The sequence below is a fragment of the Mastigoproctus giganteus genome, chromosome 8 (genome assembly GCF_048544385.1).
Source record: "Mastigoproctus giganteus isolate SK-2022 chromosome 8, ASM4854438v1, whole genome shotgun sequence".
NCBI classification, from domain to species: Eukaryota; Metazoa; Arthropoda; class Arachnida; order Uropygi; family Thelyphonidae; genus Mastigoproctus; species Mastigoproctus giganteus.
Genome location: NC_143582.1, coordinates 83808198 through 83832837, shown reverse-complemented (window position 1 = coordinate 83832837; position 24640 = coordinate 83808198). Strand labels below are relative to the sequence as shown.

Below are 24640 nucleotides of genomic sequence, written 5' to 3'. Positions count from 1 at the left end.
GGCTGAGAAGTGGCAAGTGGGGTTTATTATCGAAAAATGAAAGGAACTACATATGGATAGTAGTAATACCGGAATAGCATACCAATTAGGTGGTAACACATTCAAGGTAAAATAAAAAATGAAAAAGACCTGGGGGGGGGATAATTGTAGCTTGGCAAGTTCTCTGAGCAGTGCACACAGGTTCTAGGATTTTCGAGTTGTTGTTTGTTTGTTATTTGGTTTTTAGGAGCATTAGCAACTAAGGCCATATTGCTCCGGGGATATGCGGTGGTCATACCCTGACCTTTCTGCATCCTCCGTATTTGGTGGTCATGGGCTCGAACCCCGGTCTAATCAAGAAGCGTGTGCTACACACTGCTGCTCCTGCCCACCTGGCTACGGAGGTGCCAATTTTCGAGTTTCAATGGATTTGAAAAATCCATTGAAAAAATGTCTTCCGGATTTGAATTCTGATGGGATATGTACTGTCAATAACTCTTCATGGTGGAATTTCTACAATAGTGTGATGGCACAGCTGGCAAGCTTTCAATAAACTTTTCAACTTCACAGCATAAATTTTCAGGAATTCTATTTCCCCTTATCAATTTTTGATGTCTACTGAAGATTTGTTATTCCATGTATATTGGACGAATTTTTCAGAAATGTTCAGTTTTTTTCTCTAAAAACTTGAGACAAATTTAACTTATATCCAATTAACCACCACAAAATACTCCTTTGCTTTGTAATATTGTCTGTCCATCTCTTTTTATTTGGTACACTTTTAAAACAACATAATAACCAATCTCTCTGTCTAATAGGATTACCTAAAGATCTTTAAAGTGATATCCCGCCATCTTCTGATAGTTAAAACAGTTGTTTGAGCAATGTTTGGCAATGCAGAGATTTAGTCATACACGTTTCCCAACTGTCCCTTCCATATTATTTTCCCCCTCTGACTATATATCTTTGCCCACTTCATTATTTTTGGACAGGTCATTATCTACTACAAAGTCAGAATCATCAACATCATCACTACAATAGTCTACAAGATACTTACTAACACAGGAACTTCATCCAAAATATATTCATTAGTAAATTGCTATTTAACAGCTTTTTCTGAGTATTCTTCATTCAATGAAATACTATTAATATCAAATAATGTACTGTCAATGCCATTAATACTGGAATTATCAATGTCTACTTCTCCATCAAAAACTACACTACAATTTACATCTAAACTTATTACAATATTTACATGTTGGTTGTTGATGAGCTCCTTCGATTTATAAGGTTCAGTAGCTTTCTCATCCTTTTCTATCATCACATTAAAGACATGAAAACTTGTTTCAATATCATCTGTGCTATTTACATCATTTAATCTGCTATTTTCAGTAAGTATTTGTTATGTCTACAGCACTAAGCTTATCACTAGACGTAGTAGGGAAACTTGCAGCATAAACATTATTATTATTATTATTATTATTAGCCATATGACGCAAGGAAGCCTGAGACTTATGCTGCACCAACCAAAAAAATTTCCCGAGGTTACCCTGAGAGAGAGAGAGAGAGAGAGAGAGAGAGAGAGAGAGAGAGAGAGAGAGAGAGAGAGAGAGAGAGAGAGAGTTTAAAACAAGAAAGAGAAGGGTGATGATATCCATTAAGGGACCCTGGGTTTGCCAAGCCCATACTCACCAGATGTGACCCCCTAACGTATCCAGTAATGCACTATTGTCAGACTCTTCTCTTACATTAAAATTCACTTTAGTACATATTACCAGTATTTTTTGTCCTCGAGACAATACAAGGTTGTAATAACACTGAAGCAACAGCAAATACTAAATAAAAATTGTAAACAAACAACATGTATATCAACTTTTATGCAGTTTTAAGCAGGAAACCTGTTTATTAGGGAAAAATTATATAACATACATTGCCACCTAGTGTTGAATGCAAACATTTCTTCCTCTAGTTCCAAAAATGGCCACCACAAAGTAGGCAAGGTTCAATAGCACAAAAACAAAGTATACTAATTAATCTATTGTTTATTATTTAGTCCAGCCCCCATACTATTTCATATGGAGATAACATCCTTTTTACACTTCAAGAATATCACCACTACTATTGATAATACCCTTTCTTACAGCATTATCTTAAGTACTATGGCAAAATATAACAATACCCTTCTTTACAATGATTCCTGACACTTTGCTGAGAACAATAATGTATATCACTCCTAACAAACAAAATTGTTGATAACACCCTTTTTACAAAATACCATTGATATCTGGTATAACATGTAAAGAATAAAAGTTCAAAATATATACAGTACACTGCGTAAAGGATGAAATGGACAAAATCTATCTGGGAAATATTAAAAATATCATTTTAAATCTGTCTATGCAAGTTCAGATGTTTTAGAAAATTGGACTGCTCAACATGGTCACTGTCAGAATCTGACGTATAGGACTCAGTCAGTTGGCTAAAAATCAGTAAAAAATAAATTACATTTACTGATAAAATTAGGACATTTGGAAAAATATAATGAATAGTTAAAATAGTGCTGTAATTCTAAAATATAAAAGTGTCATCAGCCCTCAGCATGCATAAGATGCAGAAACGAATGCATAAGATTACTACGTCCTATGCAAAGGTGAACAAGAACGGTGTCCACTCTGCAGTTCCTATGTACACTAGACCACCAGAGTTTGATTAATTGGTTTACCATACATAGCTTGCTTGTAACCAGTGAGTCATGACCGTTACCACTGGAAGTGTGACCTGTTACACATTACTTGCCTCTAATCTAAAGAGATGATTAGTAGGCTGTGATTATTCTTCAATTGTTTGAAGAATAATCATCCCAGTGTGGCTAGGCTTTCAGCAGAAATAGATGTCAAAAGAACATTTGAAAAGACAATGTAGCAATTTCTGTACCTAAGAGATGACTGAATGAAGATTATATCATCTCTGACAAAAGCCTGTTGTTGTTTCATACACAATGTTGTTCGTAGGGTTTTCAGTGCAATTTTTTTTTTTTTTTTTTTTTTAATGAAAACCCCAAACACGAGATGTATTAGAACCTATAGTACTTAGTACCGTAATTGGGTTGGAGGTTGAGAAGACAAAAGAAGATATTTGTTGACATTAGACTTAAACTTCTGTAGACTGTAATTTTCAGGAAATATGTATGAAGGAAGGTTGTTCCAGAAAACAGCAGCTGAATGAATAAATGAGGAAGATGAAAAGTTGGTTCTGTGAGTTTGAAGTTGGACAATAAATGGATGTTGGCTGGTGGCGGCACGTGTTTGGACTGTTTTGAAAGAGAGAACGGGAATTATAGAAGCCAATTCAGAAGAACAGTGCCCATGGAATTACCTGTAGAAAAGGCATGCAGCAGAAATAGTAAGTCTATGAGACAGAGAGTGGAGAGACTCTGTTAGAGATGAGTCATTAATTAACCTAACTGTCCTCTTCTGAATGGAATCTAGAAGCCTGAGAGAGAGAGAGAGGTGTTGGGGGTACCACCCCAGATGTGGGAACAATATTCCATGGCAGGGCAGATTTGTGATTTATACAGAGTGAGTAGCTATTTGGAAGAAAAGTAACGCCGAGAGCAAAAGAGAAAACCAAGTTTTTTAGAAGCAGAGGAAGCAATATTTGTAATGTGCTTGTGCCAAGAGAGATTAGAACTCAGGGTAATCCCTAAAAGAGATATATCATTTTGCCTAGAAATCGGAGTGTAACCAAAGATAAGCATAGGAGCTGAAGAATCCTTTTTGCGAGATATAAGACAGAACTGAGTTTTAGAAGGATTGAAATCAACTAAGTTGTCTTTGACCCACTGGAGAATTACATGGAGATTGGCATTTAAAGAATGTGTACTGGATATTCGAGAAGTTGAAGCTGATTGAGCAGGGCAAAGTTTCTCAAACTGGAAAGTGGAATGCAATGTGCTATTGCTGGCAAAACCATGGATTGCATTTCCAGTCAATGAAAGAAGGTCATTAATATACAAGAGAAAAAGTGTGGGGGAAAGAACTGAACCTTGGGAGACACCAGCATTAGTGGAGAAGTTAGAAGACAAGAGTGAAGACATCACCCTCAGTGAGCAGTCAGAGAGAAAACTGGATAACCTATTTAAAAAAAACAGTTGGCAAACCATAAGATCTAAGTTTGTTTAGAAGACCTTTATGCCAATCAAAAGCCTTTGAGATGTCAAGAACAACTGCTTGTGTTTCACCGAAATTTTCCATATATGAGTAACAGAAGCCAGAATATCACCAGTGAATCGACACTGATGGAATCCATACTGGCTACCATTGATCAGACGGAAGGATTCTAGATAGTTTAAGAGTTGGCGGTTAAGTGATTTCTCCATTACTTTAGAAAGAATAGATGTAGTTGGATGGGAGGGATTTGTCACCCATTTTAGGAACTGGCTGGATATGAGCAAATTCCCAAGCAGAAGGAAAAACACCTTTGGAATAAGAAAGTGAAAAAAAAAAAAAAAAAAAGTGGCAAAAAACTGGAGTAAGTTCAGGAGCACAGGTTTTGAGAACAAGTAGAGAAATACCATCAGGACGTGCAGCTTTGTTGGCATGAATATCCTTCTGACATCCTTATGACAGAATACAGCAGGAGCCATTGAATAGAATGTGTTGGAAATGGTGGGAGGTGTTATACCAAGATCATTAATACATGAGTTGGAAGAAACTCATGTATTGAAGTGACAATAGAACCATCTGGTTTTGAACGAGGTGGGAGCAGAGATGGGCAAAAGTTGCAGCCAATAGCTTTGCCAAGAGACCAGAATTCTCGGCTACCATTAGGGCAAGAAGCAAATTTTCTACCCTTAGCCTGTTCAAAATCTAGTTTGGACTGATTAATAACTGCTTTAAAAGTGTTGCGAGCTTTGGTGTAGGCAGAAAATGAAAGTGAAGAATTTGAAACAAGCCAATTACAATATGCAACATTCTTCTCTTGAACAGCCTTAGCATATTGGAAAACCAAGGTTTAGATAAAGGACGAGATTTTAAAGTGCAGTGTATAATAAAGGATTCCATTCCTACAAGAATAATTTCACTGACATGATCTGAGCAAACATTGGCATCAGAAGTTTTGAAACAGTAATCCAACCAAGGAAAATAAGAAAAGAAATCTCGCAAGTCACCCCATTTTGCATTCTTGTAATGCCAAACAATACGAGGTTGGGAATAGCTGTGAGATAATGCCTCCATTGGAGAAGAGACAATCACCAAGTTGTGATGTGAGGTGCCTAAAGGACCACTCACATCAACTCTGTACTTAGAAGGGTTGTTTGTGAGAAAAAGAGCAAGGGTTTGGCTGTATGGTTAGGATTGTCCAGTATTCTGGTAGGTAAATGAACAATCTGTGCGAGTCATTAGTAATGGCAAAAGCCTCAGCATCCCGACCAGATGGGTCTGTGTGACTAGAGAATGGAAGCCAGCTGGAGTTGTGAACATTAAAATCACCAATGAAAATTACCTCACTGTTAGGAAAGTTGGACTGGAGGAAGTCAAAGAGTTCCAAGTGATTAGTGGAGTTGGGAGAATGGTAGAGAGAAAAGATGAATTTGACAGAATGAGATAGAGAGATTTTAAAGCAGAGAAGATCGAAAAGAGGAGATTCCAAATTACCAAATTCTCTGACAGGGAATATCGAACAGACATATGCACAAGTACCACCTATGAGATGAAATCATACAGGGAATAATATGGGCAACTGAGATGAGCAGTGGTTGAATCAACCGATAACTGAGATTCTGTCAGAAAAAGTACATGGGATTTGGCAAACTGCAAGTGGAAACAGAAATCGTTGAGATCAGAACTGAGACCACGTATATATTTGTGAAATGGAATAGTTTTTTGGAGGTTTAGATCTTTTCGCAGATAAGCTTACTCTATTAGTTTGACAATTCTTAGTGTATTCAATTGTAAGAAAAGTGGAGGGACATGCTATAGGAAGTAAAGAAATTTTTGGATACGGTGTTCACATGGTAAGAATATACCCAGATCCTTGACATAACGTGGCCTCGACAATGCCCCCCCCCCCCCCCCCCCGCGCGCACACAAACACTACTCAGACTCCCTCCAGACACTATGTGGCAGAGTAGAGGTAGCAAGTTTATACACTAGCTGATACAGAAGCAACCTAAAGAGTTACCAATAGATATGGGTCTGGTGTACTAATTAACACCATTTTAGAGCTGTACCCTCGAAATGTAAGGAAGTTTGGATCTCGCCATGATGTCCATCATAACCTCAGTAGAATCAGTCACACTGCACAATGGAAGAGATGAGGAAGGTTTGACCGGTACTTTGCTCTGAAAACTAAATGTGGGTTCCACGACTTCATGCCTCCAATAAGCAAAGTGGTGGTATTACACCGGTTGATGAGTCATCTACCACCTAGTATTGCCTTGTTACACAGAAGGGCAGCATTCGACCATGTGGTGTGGGTGCCACAACTCAATCTCTGCTTATATTGGTTCACACCTGGGTGGTCACCCACAGTGTGCTTGCGAATGGGAGTTATACCCACGATTACTAACAGTCCCACCATCGTTAAGGTGCAAGCAGAGTATCTGGCTGTCACAGACCGAACGGACTTTGCCGAAATTGGGCCCACTTAATAGACTTGTCACCCAAATATCAGTTCCATCAGCGTTTTAGACTCCCAGGTAGCAAGTACATTGCTACTTAGGCTACTTTGCATCTATCAAAGTGGGTTATACTACCTGTGTTGGTTGCTGCAGAAGCAGTTATATAATCCTATTCATTTCAAGAAATGAGAAAAATTCCGTGAGATTTGAGTTTTCACCTACAATAAGACTAATCGACAGGAACTGTAAGTTTGAGAGAGAGAGAGTTGAATGACAGTAGATGGGTATCATTATACAAGGCACATTCCAGAAGTTTGACTGTGTGGCAGTGATTACACTGTGGTGGGTCATTTCCTGACAAAAGGAACAGATGGGTTAAACGAGTATTGCCTATTCAGGTTCTTGCTAGGATTATTTCTTCTTGTCTGTTTGTAGAAAACTGCAAGTCCGTAATTTTGTTACAAATTTGCACTTGCCATTGAAGTGTCCATTATCTTTGACATAAACTTTGTATATTCATTTTGTAATCAGTGAAGTACTAAGAAATTCACTCGGGATTATGCTGGATGGATGTTGGACAGCATCATCTGCAATCTCATTTCCTGGTATTCCAGTATAGCCAAAGATTCAACAAAAGACAACCTTTTACCGATGCTCTCTGATATAAATCAGCTCTGTTCTGATGAGCTTTAATAAGGAATGAGTAGGTGGGGAAGTAGTTTGGCCTGAGGATTGACTGGTTTGGTGGATTCAACAAGAATTTTTGTGGGAGGGACACAATTTGTAGTTTTGCCCTCTAACGAGAAGGTAAGAGTAGTGTCTGGTGAGACTAAGCAAAGATTGATTTATCTACAAAAAATGGTAACTTTGCTCTACAGCTCTCTTCAAACACTTTTTGAAAAAAGATCCACTATTGAAAAAGTGGATTTATTAAAAGTTGAAACAAAAAAGAACTAGTACTCATTCTAGAAAAATCTCTGTAAGAAGAAATCAATCAATGACAAACCACTTGGCACCAGCACCACCAGTTAGATTATATGCTTCTAAAAGTTGGGATTCAAAAATCCCCTATTAAGCATATGTGTGAACACTGAGTATTTTTTTAAAACAAATTTTACCGCTAATGATGTTAATCACAGTATTTTGTGCTTCAACTTTTGCAAGCATATAACGCGATGGGAATTAGAGATTTACCTTCTTCTTCTTCTTCTTCTTCTCCCCCCTCCCCAAAAATAAAATGTATTGATAATAACGGTATTTTTTTAAAAATAAAAACTTAACGAGTTTTCATATTTGTTACTATAGTGCTATAAAAATTAAAAATATCACATCCATAATTATGAGTATAACTTTTTTTTTTATAAATTAAGTGGCTGTAAAACCCCAATGCTTACAAGTTTATAATGGGAAGCTGCTAACATGGAATTAGCTCATCGTGTCTTGTCAATGATATACAGGAATTTTTCTAGCAGGGATAAGGAGGTGATTATTACCTTGTATAAGGCAATTGTCAGGCCATACCTTGAGTACTGTATACAGGTCTGGAGGCCTAATTTTAAGAAAGATGTAGAGCTGCTGGAACGAGTACAGAGAAGGGCAACAAGATTAGTGAATGGAACAAAGGGTTGCTCTTACGAAGAAATGCTTAAGTTTTGCAAATTACAGTGTCTGGAGACTAGGCACCTGCAAGGTGATTTGATTGAGGTGTATAAAGCCTTGAATGGTTTGAGCATGCTCAATGCTGATGGGATTCTTCCTCTTGCTCAGAATGATCGCCTGAGAGGGCATAAATTCAAATTGATGAAAGACAGTTGTAGGATAGATGTGTGTAAGTTTGCCTTTAGCCAGCAGGTGATTGGTTGCTGGAACAAACCTCCATCTGTCGTTGTAGAAGTTGATAGCTTATATAGATTCAAGGCAGAACTTGACAAACATTTGGAGCGAGTGGATGGGTGAAATGAGAAGGGTGTTTTTGGCTGATGCTATATAAGCTTGCTTTCTTGCATCATGTGCCTTTACTAATGCTAATTACAATAATATTTTTTTTTAATTATTTGTACTATAATTGATCAATACAGAGGAGAAAAAACACATAATATTCACATTTATAACTTTTTTTTTATTTTTGTATGTGGGTGAGTGTGGCATGATATTTTTTATTTAAAAGTTTACAATGCAGTTGAAAATGAAAGCATCTCACTGAAATCTGTTTTTTCAAGTTTACAATTGTGCAGGAATTGAAAAAATAAAATATCATATTCACAATGGCATAATGTAACACTAGGACTCCTAAGCAAAGTAGTAAAGTTAACGGGTAAAAGCCAACAGTCAACTGGAAGTTACGATAAACTTTAAAATGTGTACACTTTTACTTAATATCATATCTCTTATAATTTTAGTTCATCAAATCATATGAATTTCAGAGAAGCTAAGTCTCCGCTATTCTGTTCAGTTAGCTTTGGTTTACCTTAATCTCATTAAAAGCAAGAGATTTTTATCTAGCAATTATTAGAATGCTACAAGCAACTGCTGTAATTATTTATCAGATGAAGTTAAAAATTACCAACCTGCACAATCTCTTGATTAAAACTGTAGCATTTCTACAAATACAACGTGGAAATTCGACAGCTTCAATTCCTTTTAGAATAATATTGTATACTCTCATTGGATCTGGGCCTGTAAATGGTGGCCTGTTAAAAATTTTATTATATTTTATATTATTGGACATCTATTGCTACAAATACTTAGTAACAAAATTTTAAATATAAGAAACTTAAAACACAAACAAAAAAGTATCACTATGTGAAACAAATATTAGAATTTTTAAAATCATATTTTTAAAGATAATATTGATGTATGTATTGTAACAAAATTTAGCAATCCTTATGCTCACTTTGGAAACAGTGACAACATGCGTGCGTATTGTCACTATGTTTCCAAAGTGAGCTTTCTGTCAACACACACAAATATCCTTCTATTCACGTTTCCAAAGTGAATAGAAGGATAGATAATGTATTAAAGATTAACTCAGCCATCACTTTATCCACTACTGTGGTAAACTGATGGCTGAGTGGCAGAAGACAGATGGTAATTATAAATGGGCACTGCTCTTCTTGGATTAATGTTAGTATCGGAGTACCTCAGGGTTAGGTGCTGGGCCCTCTACAGTTTACAATATTTATTAAAGATATTTATGAAAGCACATCAAGCTTATGGTCTAAGTTTGCAGATAATACAAAGGTTGGCAGATAGTTAACACAAATCATTGCATAGTAATGTAACAAAACCTGTAAAAAATGGATAGATGGGCTGAGAAGTAGCAACCAGTTTAACACTGATAAATGCAAGGCACTGCATTTGGGAATCAGTAAAATTCCAGAATATAATAGCAATTGGATGGTACCAAACTCAAGGTGGTAGCAAACAAAAAAGAGCTAGGAAAAATTCTACATGCCAACAAAGTTCTCTGAGCAGTACAGATAGGCTGCTGCTAGGACAACTAATATGGTAATGCCAATGATATGCAGAAATTTTTCCAGCAAGGACAAGGTTGTGATTATCCCATTGTGTAGGGCAGTGGTTAGGCCACATCTTGAGTACTATATACAGGTCTGGAAGCATTTGGATCTGTCAGAATGAGTACAGAGAATGAACAAGATTAGTCAGGGACACAAAATGTACTCTTACCATAAAAGATTACTGTTCTGAAACAGCTGGGGTTGTAAACATTAAAATTCACTAAAAAATTAGGAGAATAGTACAGGCAAAACAGATGAATTTAGTATGAATAATAGTGTTAGTAGTGGCAATTGATGCAAGAAAGCAAGTTATAACAGCATCAGCCAAAAAATAAATAAATAAACATTTGCAAAATGTGGCAAACAGACTTAAGCCAGAGGAAATCAAAAAGGAGAGATTCCAAATTAGAAAGTCTGAGAAAAAATATCAGAGCAGATATATGCACATGTGCCAACTTTGAAGCAAATGTTTTTACAGAATGAGTCATTAGAGCAACCGATAATTGAGACAATGTATATTTGTGAAATGGCAGGAAGTCTTGGAATGTTTAGATCTTTTTTGCAGATAAGTTTTATTTATTTATTTTTTTTTTTCAATTAGTCTATCTATTCATAATACATTGATTATATAAAGTTAGGGGGCGAACACATTGTATGAATTAATGAAATTTCTTGATATAATATACACACAGCAAGAATCCACCTCCTTCACACATGGCCTCGGCAATGCTCCTTAAATATACACAACTCAGACTCCCTCCAATAACTAATTTTTAAATAGCTGGTAAAGTATATGCAAATGAAATTATACACTAGCTCAGTGGCATGCAAACTTATTTTGCTTGCGACTCCCTTTATTGAAAAAAAATTGACATGACCCCTCAACATAAAACCCGAGGTAGGATGACCAGATATTTCGCAAGGGAAAATGGCATTTTATAAATTATGTAGTAGAAAATTTTATTCAACTACTGAGAAAGGAATAAAAAGATTGTTTCCACTTTAATTTACACATTAAAACAATTGTTTAATATTTTAATTGAATACAGCAAAAACAACAAATCAAATTCTTATTCTTCAATTAAGATTACAAAACAATAAAAAAAAATGAACGATTACAAAACAAAACAATTAATGGGAAGGATGAGCTTGGATAAGATACTAATAATATTTGATCCATATTTGAAATTGTTAATCTCGAGTATCAAGTCTTGAATGCTGTTTTGTTTTTATAGCTGTTAATTTTGAGAAGTCAACATCACAAAAATATGTAGACCTGAAAAATAGCAATATTTGTATTGCCATTTTCGATAATTCTGGATACTCATCTCGAAGAGAAAGCCAAAATTTTTCACAAGTTGTAGTCTTGAAATGAGTACGTAATGCACATAAAACAAGATCCTCCATTTGCTGAATAGTAATTTCGGGGCATGACGAAATTTCAAAAGCAAAGGGATCACGAAAAAAAAAAAAAAAAAAAAACCTTCCCATTTCACCCCTTCATTTGCCCAAATGCCTGTCCAACTCAGCCTTAAATTTATTTAGGCTATCAACTTCCACAACAAAAGATGAAAGTCTGTTCCACCAATCAACCATTCACTAGTTAAAGGCAAATTTCTGCACATCTATTCTACAACTGTCTTGCCACAATTTGAATCTATGCCTACTCAGGTTCTTAATCTGAGCAAGAGGAAGAATCTCATCAGCATTCAGCTTGCTCAACCCATTCAAGGCCATATACACCTCAATCAGATCACCTCTCCAGGAGTTGCAATTTGCAGAAATTAAGCCTTTCTTGGTAAGAGGACCACTTTGTTCCCCTCACCAACCTTGTTGCCCTTCTTTGTACTCATTCCAGCAACTCTACATAGTTCCTAAAATGAGGCTTCCAGACCTGTACACAGTACTCTTGGTGTGGCCTGACCATTGCCTTGTACAATGGGATAATCACTTCTCTGTCCCTGCTAGCAAAATTCCTATATATCATTGACAAGACTCCATGACCTGCCCTGGCAGCCCCTCTGCACTGCTCAGCAAACTTCATATTTGACTGAACAATTATCCCCAGGTCTTTTTCACTTTCCACTTCCATGAGTGTCCCACACAGTTGGTATGTTTCTCTTGGGTTATTGCTACCCATTTTTTCTCTTGGGTTATTGCTACCATAATAACATTGGTCAATGTTATTGCTAACATTGACCAATGCAGTACTTTGCATTGGTCAATGTTAAACTTCAGTTGCCACTTCTCAGCCCATTTGCCCAATTTATCTAGATCCAACTTATCTAGTTGGAATAGCATACTATCTTTACTGTCATTAACAACCCTGCCAACCTTTGTATCATCTGCAAACTTGGACATTAATCCTGATATACCTTCATCAATATCATTGATGAATACACAAAACAACAATGGGCCCAGCAACAAACCCTGGGGAACTCCACTAATAACATTTGTCCACAAAGAGCAATGTCCATTGATTACCACTCTCTGTCATCTCCCATTCAACCATCCCTTTATCCATTGTAGCAACTTACCCTTAATGCCATACCTCTCCAATTTGTACAGCAGTCTTCCACGTGCAACAGTATCAAAGGTGTTCCTGAAATCCAAGAATATGATATCAAAATTATTTTTGACATTCAGTTCCTTTGTGACCACATCATAGTATCCAATCAAATCAGTCAGATAAGACCTCCCTTAATTACCCTAACACAGCCCAGTATTTATTTGTTCAACTATGACTCCCAACAGTACTGGAAATCTCCATTGCCTTGCTTTCCATGCTGCTGCTCATTTTAATAGAAGCAGAGCAAGAATCACTTTTGCCTCTACCTGCGGCCACTGTTAACCTTTAATCTGTGTATCGCCCCACCAAGTTAGCAGTTTTCCAACCCAGCTAACACTGCCTCAACAGCATCAGCAAATATTCTTGCGCCCTTTCTATTTAAATGAAATTAAGAATGTTACTTTTTCTCCTGATCTAGTAAAGTGATTTCTTTACTGAAGATGATTTAATTGAGTAACACTGTAATTTTTGATTAGTGTAACACTGTAAACAAGAAAATAATTATTTCTTCAGGAGAGTGCAAATTCACTAGCAAAGACACCTGGCACCTAAGGTCTCTGATGCAACTTTATGCAAATTTTTTTTTCATAATTTTTTAATCAATACTATTCTAAGGGCTATAAGAAAATTCCATATTTATTCATTGCAACAATATTTAATTTTTTGTGTTCATTTTATAACTTAAATGGTTGCATGGAATTAAAATCCACAATTTTAAAAGCTTATAAAAATGGCAGTATATGAATATATCCAATTTTTTTTTTTTTTTAAATTCTGGTCAACCAACAGTTGAAAGGTTATTTAACAGCACTGAGTTTTTAACACTTATTAACCCTTCATCGGTCGCTGTGTATCTCTCAGATACATGCGACATAACTTCTTTATTTCTGAGAACAAGATGTTAGGCGCATTATAGCCATAGTAGTTTATGTGCCATTAAACTCCCATAACAACAACAAAACAACAACAAAGAACAAGATGTTGCTGTGCACGCGTGGTTCTCAGTAGCTTCCTACATTGCTTCTTGGAAGCCATTGGTATTGGTTTCATTTTCCCAAGCCTTTTGGTTTCGATTCAGTCTGCTGTTTGTATCTGTGAGATACAGTGCGTCCATCTATGTAAATGGAGCTGCATTGCTTTTAATGGCTGGCATGGATTGCTTATACCCTAGTAATATAAATGATACTGAAATTATTCACACCCTGCTGTTTTCTGAGGAAGTAAGTGACGAAAACATTAATGACAGGATAAAATCCGATGAGGATTATGTTGAAACAAGAGAAGACAATGTGGAGAGTGCACAAGATGCTACATAAGAAGGGGAAAGTTGCAATGAAGAGGATGACCCGACAGTTTTTTCATAGGAAAAGATAAATTGACAAAGTGAAGGAAAGTGAACAGATCAACAAAAATTCGGTGCAGATCTCAATCTTCTAACAAAATTTAGCAAAAAACCTGGGTTAATGTAAAGAAAGAAATGCCAGCATGCCCTCCAAAGCATGGAACTGCCTTATTACTGACAAAATTTTAGATAAAATTGTTGAATACACAAATGAGTATAGTAAGACCCCCGTATCCGGAGGGAATATGTTCCAAGACATACTGTGGATATAAGCGAACACCTGCTGACCTCATATATAATGTTATTTTCTTGTACATAAATACATATGTATAATAAAGTTTAATTGATAAATTAAACACATATTAAGAAGACATTATCAACATTAAATACGGTAATAATAAAGTACAGCAGGCTCTCGATTTACTTCAAGACTCCAAATTTAAAAAAAAAAAAAAAAAAAAAAAAACCAGAAATCATAAAATTCAAGTAATAACTAGAAAAGGTATAAACTGATATTTTGCAAGTCATAAATAAATGACAAGAACCGGTGTTATAAGTTGTCGTTGGGAGATTAGCGTACCTATTATCTTGCTGTCTTCACACCTAGCGCTCAAAATAAAAAAAAAATAGACCAAATGTTTAGTTTGATTTAGTGTGTCGCGTCGATTGTTGCGTTCCGTCACACAGCTAAAGGACAAATTTTGTTTCGTTATTTATGTCAGAATTTTTTTTTTTTTTTTTATACTGTAGTAACTTTTTTTTTTTTGTTTCTGTTTAGAAATCGCGAAAATGATGGGCAAATGCAAGAGTTGTTCTTGTTGTTATCTGGTTTTTAGGAGCATTGGCAACTAAGGCCATATTGCTCCAGGGATATGCGTGGTCATTCCTTGACTTTTCCGCATCCTCCGCATTTGGTGATCACAGGCTCGAACCCCGTTCTAATCAAGAAGCGTGTGCTACGCACTGCTGCTCCTGCCCACCTGGCTACAGAGAGTTGTTTAAACAAAATTAAACAAAAACTTGAAATTATTCAAAAGTTTGAAAATGGCGCATCCGTTAAATCTCTAAAGAACCCTTATAATGTAATGTTGGTGACCAAACAATACGCGATATCGAAAAAAATGAAGGGAAGCTACTCGATTTAAAATCTACATCGTAAAAAATAAAGGGAAGCATTGTATTGGACACATGAGTAGTACGTGTTGAGTTTTTCGGTTTTTTTCCATGGATAACCGCGGTTAACTGAATCAGCAGATTACGGGGGGGGGGGCACAACTGTATATTCAAACTGTTTGGTCAAACTATAGCTGTGAAAGATATAACAAATTTACACACAAAATTGAGATAAAAGCTTTCATTGCGTTCTTTATTTAGCGGGAAACACTTAGCATTAGAATTAGTAGAGGCATACGTTGCAAGAAAGCAAGGTTATGCAGCATCAGCCCAAAAAAAAAAAAAAAAAAAAAACTCCTCCCATTTCGTCCCTCCATTCATTCCAAATGCCTGTCCAGCTCAGCCTTAAATTTATTTAGGCTATTAGCTTCCACAAAAAAAGATGCAAGCCTGTTCCACAAATCAAGTACCAGCTAGCTAAAGGCAAATTTCCGCACACCTATTCTACAACTATATTTCCTCAATTTGAAATTGTGCCCCTTCAGGTTCTTAGTCTGTGCAAGATGAAGAGCATTCAGCTTGCTCAACCCATTCAAGGCCCTATACACCTCAATCAGATCACCTCGCAGGTGCCTACTCTCCAGGCGCTGCAATTTGCAGAACTTGAGCCTTTCTTGGTAAGAGCACCACTTTGTTCCCCTCACCGATCTTGTTGCCCTTCTTTGTACTCATTCTAGCAACTCTACATCCATCCTAAAATGAGGCCTCCAGACCTGTACACAGTACTCTAGGTGTGGCCTGACAATTGCCTTGTATAACGAGATTAACGCCTCCCTGTCCCTGCTAGCAATATTTCTATATATCACTGACAAGACTCCACGACTCCATGACCTGCCCTGGCAGCCCGTCTGCACTGCTCTCAGCAAACTTCATTTTTGGCTACACAATTACCCACGGGTCTTTTTCACTTTCCACTTCCATGAGTGTAGTAGAGAAATGTACCACCCTCAGTTGGTACGTTTCTCTTCGGTTATCGCTACCCATATGCAGCACTTTTATTTGTCAATGTTCAACTCCAGTTGCCACTTCTCAGTCCATTTTCCCAACTTATCTAGATCCAGTTGGAGTAGCATACTATCATTACTGTCATTAACAACCCCACCAACCTTTGTATCATCTGCAAACTTGAACATTAAACCTGATATACCTTCATCAATATCATTGATAAATATACAAAACAACAATGGGCCCAACACCGAACCCTGGGGAACTCCACTAATAACATTTGTCCACGAAGAGCAGTCTCCATTGATTACCACTCTCTGTTGTCTCCCACTCAACCATCCCTTTATCCACTGTAGCAGCTTCCCCTTGATGCCATACCTCTCCAATTTGTACAGCAGTCTTCCATGTGCAACAGTATCAAAAGCTTTCCTGAAATCCAAGTATATATCAAAATTATTTTTGGAATTCAGTTCCTTTGTGACCACATCATAGTAACCAATCAAATTGGTCAGACAAGACTTCCCTTTGACAAACCCAAGCTGTGTCTTAACTATTACTGCAGTCTTGTCTAGATGATCCTGCAATGCTTCTTTAACCAGCGATTCCATTATTTTCCCCGGAACACAAGTTAAACTAACAGGTCTGTAGTTACTTGTGTCACTTTTTGAATCTCCTTTGTGAATTGGTGATACATTTGCACATCTCCAGTCCATGGGGTCCTCCCCTGAGTCCAAGGAAGCTCTCATAATTATGGCTAAGGGTTTGCTTACTTCTTTTGCTGCCTCCTTTAATATAATTGGATAGATCCGTCCACCCCAGGTGCCTTCCTTATGTTAAACGTCAACAATTTCTCCTCCACTTTACTCTCAGTTATTACAAAATCACTTAGCTCTCTGTTAGCGTTTGATAAACTTCTGGCACTCTCCCGTCATTGAATAACTCCTCATGTGTCAATGTAAACACAAAATACTCATTCAGTTTATCAGCTACCTGAGCATGATCATCAATAGTCAACCCATTTATGTTAAATAGTACAATCTAATTCATCCCTTTCCTTCTAGAGTTTACATAAGTAAAGAACTCCTTGCTTGTTTTTCTTTGCATCCTTTGCCAAAGGTTTCTCATAATCTGCCTTCGCCTGCCTAACCTTCTTTGTGACTTGATTACAGACCAGTTTATACCTACCATAGGCTTCTGTGTCACCTGATACTTTATATGTATCCCATACATTCTTCTTCTCTGCCACTAGCCTCATAAAGTCATCCGATATCCATTTTGGCATAAACCTTGAACAGTATTTCTTAGTTGGAATGAAAAGACTAGTAGCCTCCAAAATTAAGTCCCTGAAGGCTTCCCATTTAGAATTCACTGTTGGTAACATCATTAGTTGATCCCACTCTACAGAATTTAAAAACTCTCTGAGACCTCTGTAGTCACCTTTACAAAAGCAAAAGCCCTTCCCTTTAGCTTTGATGGTAATTACATCTTTAAATAATTCCCACATCAATACATTGTGATCGCTGTCACCCAGTGGTTCCTTTATCTGCAGATTCTTAATGCATGAATAATCACTACTGATAATCAGATCAAGGGTATTACTCCCTCTGGTTGCCTCTCGAACATGTTGCTGTAGAAAACAGTCATCCAATAAATCCACAAAAGTCTTGCTAATGTGTGAGTGACCAATCCACAAGTTCCAGTCAATATCTGGAAAGTTAAAATCTCCCATTATAAGACATTCGGATTTACTGGCCCACTCTATTTCTCTGCACAATTGCTCATTATACTCATCAGATTCATTAGGCCTAAAACACACACCTACTCTCATTTTTTTCTTTCCCAGTGCTTATTTCACACCAAACAGACTCAACACTGCATTGCCAACCAGCATCGATTGGATCCACTTCCTTAGATTTTATGTTTCTTAACTAACAGCACAACCTCTCCTCCCTTCCTATTCTGTCTATACTTGCTATACACATTGTACTCCCCAAATTCCAACCCACACTGCCTATATCTGTGTGACACCACGTCTCTGATATCCCAACAATATCTACCTTTGATGTCTTGACTAGCACTTCAAGCTCGTCAAATTTATTAACTATACTCCTAGCACTGGTGTACATGCAAGTATACATGCACATGTTCCTGCTCCTAACCACTCTAACACAGCCCATGGAAATCTCCATTACCTTGCTTTCCAGTCTGCTGGCCATCCTGATAGAAGCAGTGCAAGAATCACTTTTGCCTCTGCCTGCGGCCACTGTTAACCTTTTAGTCTGTGTACCCCCCAACGCTAGCAGTTTTCCGACCCACCTAACACTGCCTCGATATCATCAGAAAATATTCTTGCACCCTTTCTATTTAAGTGTATCCCATCTCTGTAAAAGCAGTCTCTCCTGTCAACAAGCACAGACCAGGCTGAAAAAAATTCTACCCCTTGAGCCTTGCACAATCTCTCCAGGGCCGAATTAATTGACAAGGCTCTCATCATATACTCCTCCTATCGTGTCTGGGAAGAATTGCAGACACTTTCACATTCAATCCTAACTTTTCTTCAACATTGACCTGTACTTGTTGAGTAAATCTGCAGATCTCTTACTCTTAATGTCATTAGATTCAACATGTACAACAATATCACCTTTTGTGCCCTGAAAAAATGATATTTCCTCTACAACATCATCAACTTTTGCCCCTGGCAGACATACCCTGGTCCTGTTCCACCTATCCTTCTTACATAGTATATTCCCCATCTCCCTGACAATAGAGTTACCAAAAATAACTAGTTCATTTGGAACCAGCTTATTCTGCCTTGGAGATTGCCTCTGTATTGTCTGATGCAGAGGAGTGAGCTCTGTCGTTGAGCTGGGCAGCTGAGAGCCTGATGGGCCCCCTCATATTAATTTCTTCGAGGGTATTTACTCTACACCTCAAGCTCTCATAGACGCCCCTCAGAAAGCTGAGTTGGCACCTAATTTCTTGACATTCCAAACACTTAGCACATACAAAGGCATCCTCCTTGGTTAGATCATGTCCTGTTTCAGAAAGGTCGGCAAACATTTTATATTTCGCACATTTTTTGAGACTCTGATGCATTGGAGAATTGTCCCCTTCGTTTCTCCCCCGAGCCAAAGCACTCTCGCTTGTCTGTAATCTTTGTTTCACAGCTCTAGTCTGGGTCATCATTTCTGTTTAAATACAATTTAATTAACAATGAAATTTAATAACATTAATAATATTTTTGATTAATTGATAATACTATAATAAGCTAACAGATTCCTAATACAGTGCTTCGTATTATGCTATTTAGTTTTACTTTATACCTTCGCTATCAGTTCGAGATATATATATATATACGTTAAGCTATTTCTTATCGACTGCAATATGGCAGCTAGTTCAACAATATTGGCACCAACATCGGGATTCATAACGTCCAAAAATCGCTGGTTAAATTCAAAATAAGAAGTTAAAGAATGCTACTAAACCATTTAATATCTCCATAAAACACAATGTACTATGTTAAATAACTAAGAATACGTTAAAAATTAAAAAAATACTTATCCCTTTACAGCAGCCAAAAATCACAGTCCATACTGTTCTGCGATCCCAGCGCCCTCCTCTAATATTTTCATTATTTTCATTTCGTTATTTATGTCAGGAATGTCAGAATTTTTTTTTTTTTTTTTATACTGTAGGAACTTTTTTTTTTTTTTGTTTAGAAATCATGAAAATGATGGGCAAATGCAACAGTTGTTGTTGTTGTCGCTGTTATCTGGTTTTTAGGAGCATTAGCAACTAAGGCCATATTGCTCCAGGGATATACCGTGGTCATTTCCTGACCTTTCCGCATCCTCAGAATTTGGTGATCACGGGCTCAAACCCCAGTCTAATCAAGAAGCATGTGCCACGCACTGCTGCTCCTGCCCACCTGGCTACAGAGGCACCCTGGGAGAGTTGTGCTTTCAATTAAACAAAAACTTGAAATTATTCAAAAGTTTTAAAATGGTGCATCCTTTAAATCTCTAAAGAACCCTTATAATGTTGGTGACCAAACCATACACGACATTGTAAAAAATGAAGGGAAGCTATTCGATTTAAAATGTACATCATAAAAAATAAAGGGAAGCACATCGAATTGGACACACAAGTAGTACGTGTTAAGTTTTTTGGGTTTTTTTCCAGGGTTAACCGCGGGTAACTGAATCAGTGGATACGGGGGCACAACTGTACAGTCAGTCCTCGTATAGCACGATAGTTGTGTTCCTAGAAACCCTCGTGCAATGCAAAATCATGCGATATAAACAACAAGCCCTATGGGAAAAATAGGGTTAGGTGCCGACCACCCAAGATTGAACACACATTTGTAACCAAAACATTACCAAACACAATAATTAAAATCGTAATAAAATACTTACTTAATAAAATACTTACGTATTTTATTATGACTATTACGTAATAAAATATTGGTAATGCGTTTGCTTCTATCGTAAGCAAACTTGTTTTTTGTTCGATTTTCTATCTAAACAGATGACAGCCGTTCCATCTCTTCCAATTCTTTGTGTCTTAATCTAATGGATTTTAATTACACTTTGAGTTGTTCCTGCTATGAAAGTTGTTTTTATTTTCTCTGCATTCTTTGTAATTCTCGGTGTTGCCTCATTTAGGCCTGAAGCACGCAATATCACATGGTCTTTCGTTTCGCTCAAAGCGTTTCACGTTTTCATATTTTTTCTCTATCGACAGAGGCGGACTGGCCATAAGCCTTACCGGGGAAACCCCGGTGGGCCGGTGTGATTTTGGCCATAAACCACAGTATGAGGCCACTATAAATTTTCCCGGGTAGGAATTTTTGACCCAGTGCACCTCTGTTTATCGATACAGTATTGCTTTTCTTTTTCTCTGAATCTGCAGTATCTTCACCAGGACGCTTCCTTTTCACACCTTTTAATTAAGTATTTTACTGATTTTTAGGGAATAAAGCACAATTACAAAACGAGGAGGCACACTTGATACACATAAACATAGCACCGCGCGTGTAGCAACTGAATAAACAACACCATAAAGGCAGAGATACACTATTAACACCTCACATTTTACTAAAGCACATTTCTAGGGGTTACTACCATAAAACAATAAAAACAATTTCCAGTTGCATTTCTGCTAGTGGAATCTGCTATAAACTGGTAGTAAACTCGATCTAATTACATTTATGATTATACCGATAGCTCGAATTGTGTTGGTTTTTACGTTATTATGGTGAAATGTGTTTCCCCTTCAATACAAAAAACATAAATACATTTTCATAATCTTCTCTTCATTCCTATCGTGTTGCGTTCAGTTGGGGTGATTCCGCGTTCGACTGCCATTTCTTGTAAACACAAAGGCGAATCGTGCATAAGCGAATTTGGTTCGTGTTATATAAGATATCGTTCCCCTATTTATAAATCGTGTTTGATCGAATTCGTGTAATGTAAACACGTGTTATACGAGGATTGACTGTATATTCAAACTGTTTGGTCAAACTACAGCCGTGAAAGAAATGCCAAATTTACAGATAAAATTGAGATAAAAGCTTTCATTGGGTTTTTCATTTAGCAGGAAACACTTTGAAGTAACAAGCAGAGATTGGAAGAGTTATGGGGAACTGATGGAAATGACTGAAAAATTTTGCCTAGAATGAACCAGAGACGCTTCAAGCTCCTCATCAGGTTTTTAAGATTCGATGATCAAACAACCAGGGATGAGAGAAGCAAACATGATCGCTACGTCCTCATAACAGAAATTTTCACTGAATTTGTAAAAAACTGCAAGACGTGTTACTCTCCGGGTCAGAATCTAACTACTGATGAGAAATTAGAGGTCCCTTCAGAGGAAAATGCAGTTTCAAACAGTATATACCTTCAAAGTCCAACAAATATGGACTCAAAATATATGCTTTAGTAGATGCTAGGGTGCTGTACTCTTATAACCTTGAAATATATGCAGGGAAGCAACCCGAAGGTTTGTACCAAATCAGCAATAGCCCAGCTGATGTTGTCAAAAGACTGGTGGGAACTGGATGGAACATTACGGTGGATAATTGGTTTACAGATGTCAGTTTAGTTTTGGAACTCAGACAAATGAAACTCTCTTAAGTTGGTACAAAAAAAAGAACAAACTGCAACTCCCAGTCAAATTTTTGTCAGCCAAGAGCCAACCTGAAAAACTGAGTTTGTCTGGCTTCGGGGAAGAAGCAACAATTGTTTCCTATGTACTGAAGAAATCAAAGAATATCATCTTGATTTCCTCCTTGCATTTTGATGATGCCATTGACCGTGAAACTGGTGATCAGCTGAAACCAGAAATTGTAACATTTTATAATGCAACCAATTCTGGAGTAGATACTGTGGATCAGATGTGTGCAACTTACAATGTGGCGCGAGCTTGTCATCGTTGGCCGATGGTGATATTTTATGCCAGGCTAAACATTAGTGGAATCAATGCACAAGTGATCTACATGGGAAATGAAAAAGAAGTAAAGAGCCACAGACTCTTCCTCAAGCAACTTTCTGTGGAATTAGTGACTGAGGAATTTCATCGAGGAGCCAGGTCCCTCGAACTTCCCTTCAACTAAGGCAATGGAATACAGAGTCCTCTTTGTTACTTGCCAGCAGCAAAGAGGACAAGGTATTCTTGTAAAAATTGTAAACAATACCTCTGCTTAGAGCACGCAGAAATGATTTGTGCATCATGCTCTAAAAAAGCAACATTCAATGAACAAGATGAAAAATAATTTTTTATAAAAAAATTTATGTAAAAATAAAAATTTATTAATGAATAAACATTTGAAACTCTTGTATATATTATTTTTGAATAAACTAGAGCGATTTTTAAACATAGTCTTTAATTTTTCAATATGAAACCTAGTATGTATCTGAGAGATTCATTGCAACCAACTATGTTCATTTTGCTGGTGCATCCAACGAAGGGTTAAACAAAAATAAGTGACAATATTAGTGGCATTAATAATACCAGCAACAGCAGCTGGCTCTCTCTATTTACAAAGTTTCACATAATTCGATATACATATTGAATTATATAAACCTAAACATCTGTGTAACCAAACCATCCTGCATTACACAGCCACTATAATACTGTCAAAGAGCCAGAAATTGCTCACGAGAAAAATAAAACTATTTAAAAAAACACTAAACACTTTCCATGCTACACTAATGAGGACAGAAAACTGATTTTTTTTATGCTTCAAAAAATGTTACACAAGTGTTTCACAAATTATGATCAAAGTACATATGGTGAATCCTTGCTTTTTCATCACTTGATGTTTATTGGTCTTTGCACACAGGTTGGCATTAACAAACAAATCTCCAAGATAATCAGTGAAAGATACTAAATACTGAGCACAATTCACACTCTGGTACAACCAGAGGGCAAGTTATACTCAGGAAAGTTTCTCTACCAACTAGTTGTCACCTATCAGCATGTTAACGCCTTTTGAAAATAACAGTTCAAATTAAATGGCATATGAAGTGTCTTAGTGAACAACTGAAATTCAAAATAGCATAAAAGAGATAGTTATATCAGCACTGTCTTAAGTAATCAGGTACTCACGTGCCAGTAAGCAGCTCAAATATAAGAACACCTAAAGACCAGTAATCTGCAGATGTGTCGTGTCCTCTATTTAAGATAACTTCAGGTGCTACATATTCTGGTGTTCCACAAAATGTCCATGTTTTACGCCCATTTTGCAACTTTTTAGCAAATCCAAAATCCACCTTTGAAAAAATTGTTCAGAATTTTAAGCACTTGCACTTAAATCTATAAATTTAAACAATGCATTATTTAGAATATTTAATTATAAGACAGCAATACCTATTTTCATTAACTGTTCTTCCAAAAGTTTGTGGCTTGAGAGCAGTGAGTTTTCAGGTTAGCAGTTGGTTCTTAAATGGTTTTTTCATGGAATTTAAGTTTTCAAACATTAAAACTTTGAAAATAAATGTTTTTGAATATTAATATTTTTTCTTATTTTCATTTGATTGCTCAACTACTTAGAGTGAAATTATTCTCTGATATTAAAATCAGAATTTTTTTTAAACATCATAAAAAAATCATTAGAAACTCTCAATCACTTTTTTTACGCAATAACATCTTCTATATCTGTTTATTTATCACTTGATTCAATTTCATAAACTTCTTCAGAGTCTCAAAGAATTTCTTCAGTTTCAGGCTCAAGTCAAATAACAATGGCCAAGAGGTCCAACCTCCTCTTTTGATTTTCAAAACTATTTTTATGCTCCCATTTGTTAAAATTATGTCTGACATTCTTGGAAAAAAACAAATAAGAGATTGCAGCCTGTGCTAAAAGATTTCAAGATCACTCATACAAAATCATTCATGTTTGAAATCACTGTGAAAAATGTAAAAAAAAGTATTACTTTAATAGTGGCAAATTAAACAAGAAAGCAAGCTCATACGCAGGGATATTAATATTT

The 24640-nt window shown here is 36.7% G+C and overlaps 1 protein-coding gene across 1 annotated transcript in view; it reads right to left on the bottom strand.

The window, feature by feature from the left end:
* The window catches only part of LOC150081686 (cGMP-dependent protein kinase, isozyme 2 forms cD4/T1/T3A/T3B-like), a 386373-nt gene that overhangs the window by 51599 nt on the left and 310134 nt on the right, over positions 1-24640 (bottom strand). Inside the window, exons 14-15 of the mRNA XM_090379551.1 lie at positions 23757-23920; positions 9169-9291 (exon numbers count right to left, since the gene is read on the bottom strand). Coding sequence (XP_090235677.1) covers positions 9169-9291; positions 23757-23920 — 287 coding nt within the window. The remainder of the gene's footprint in view (positions 1-9168; positions 9292-23756; positions 23921-24640) is intronic.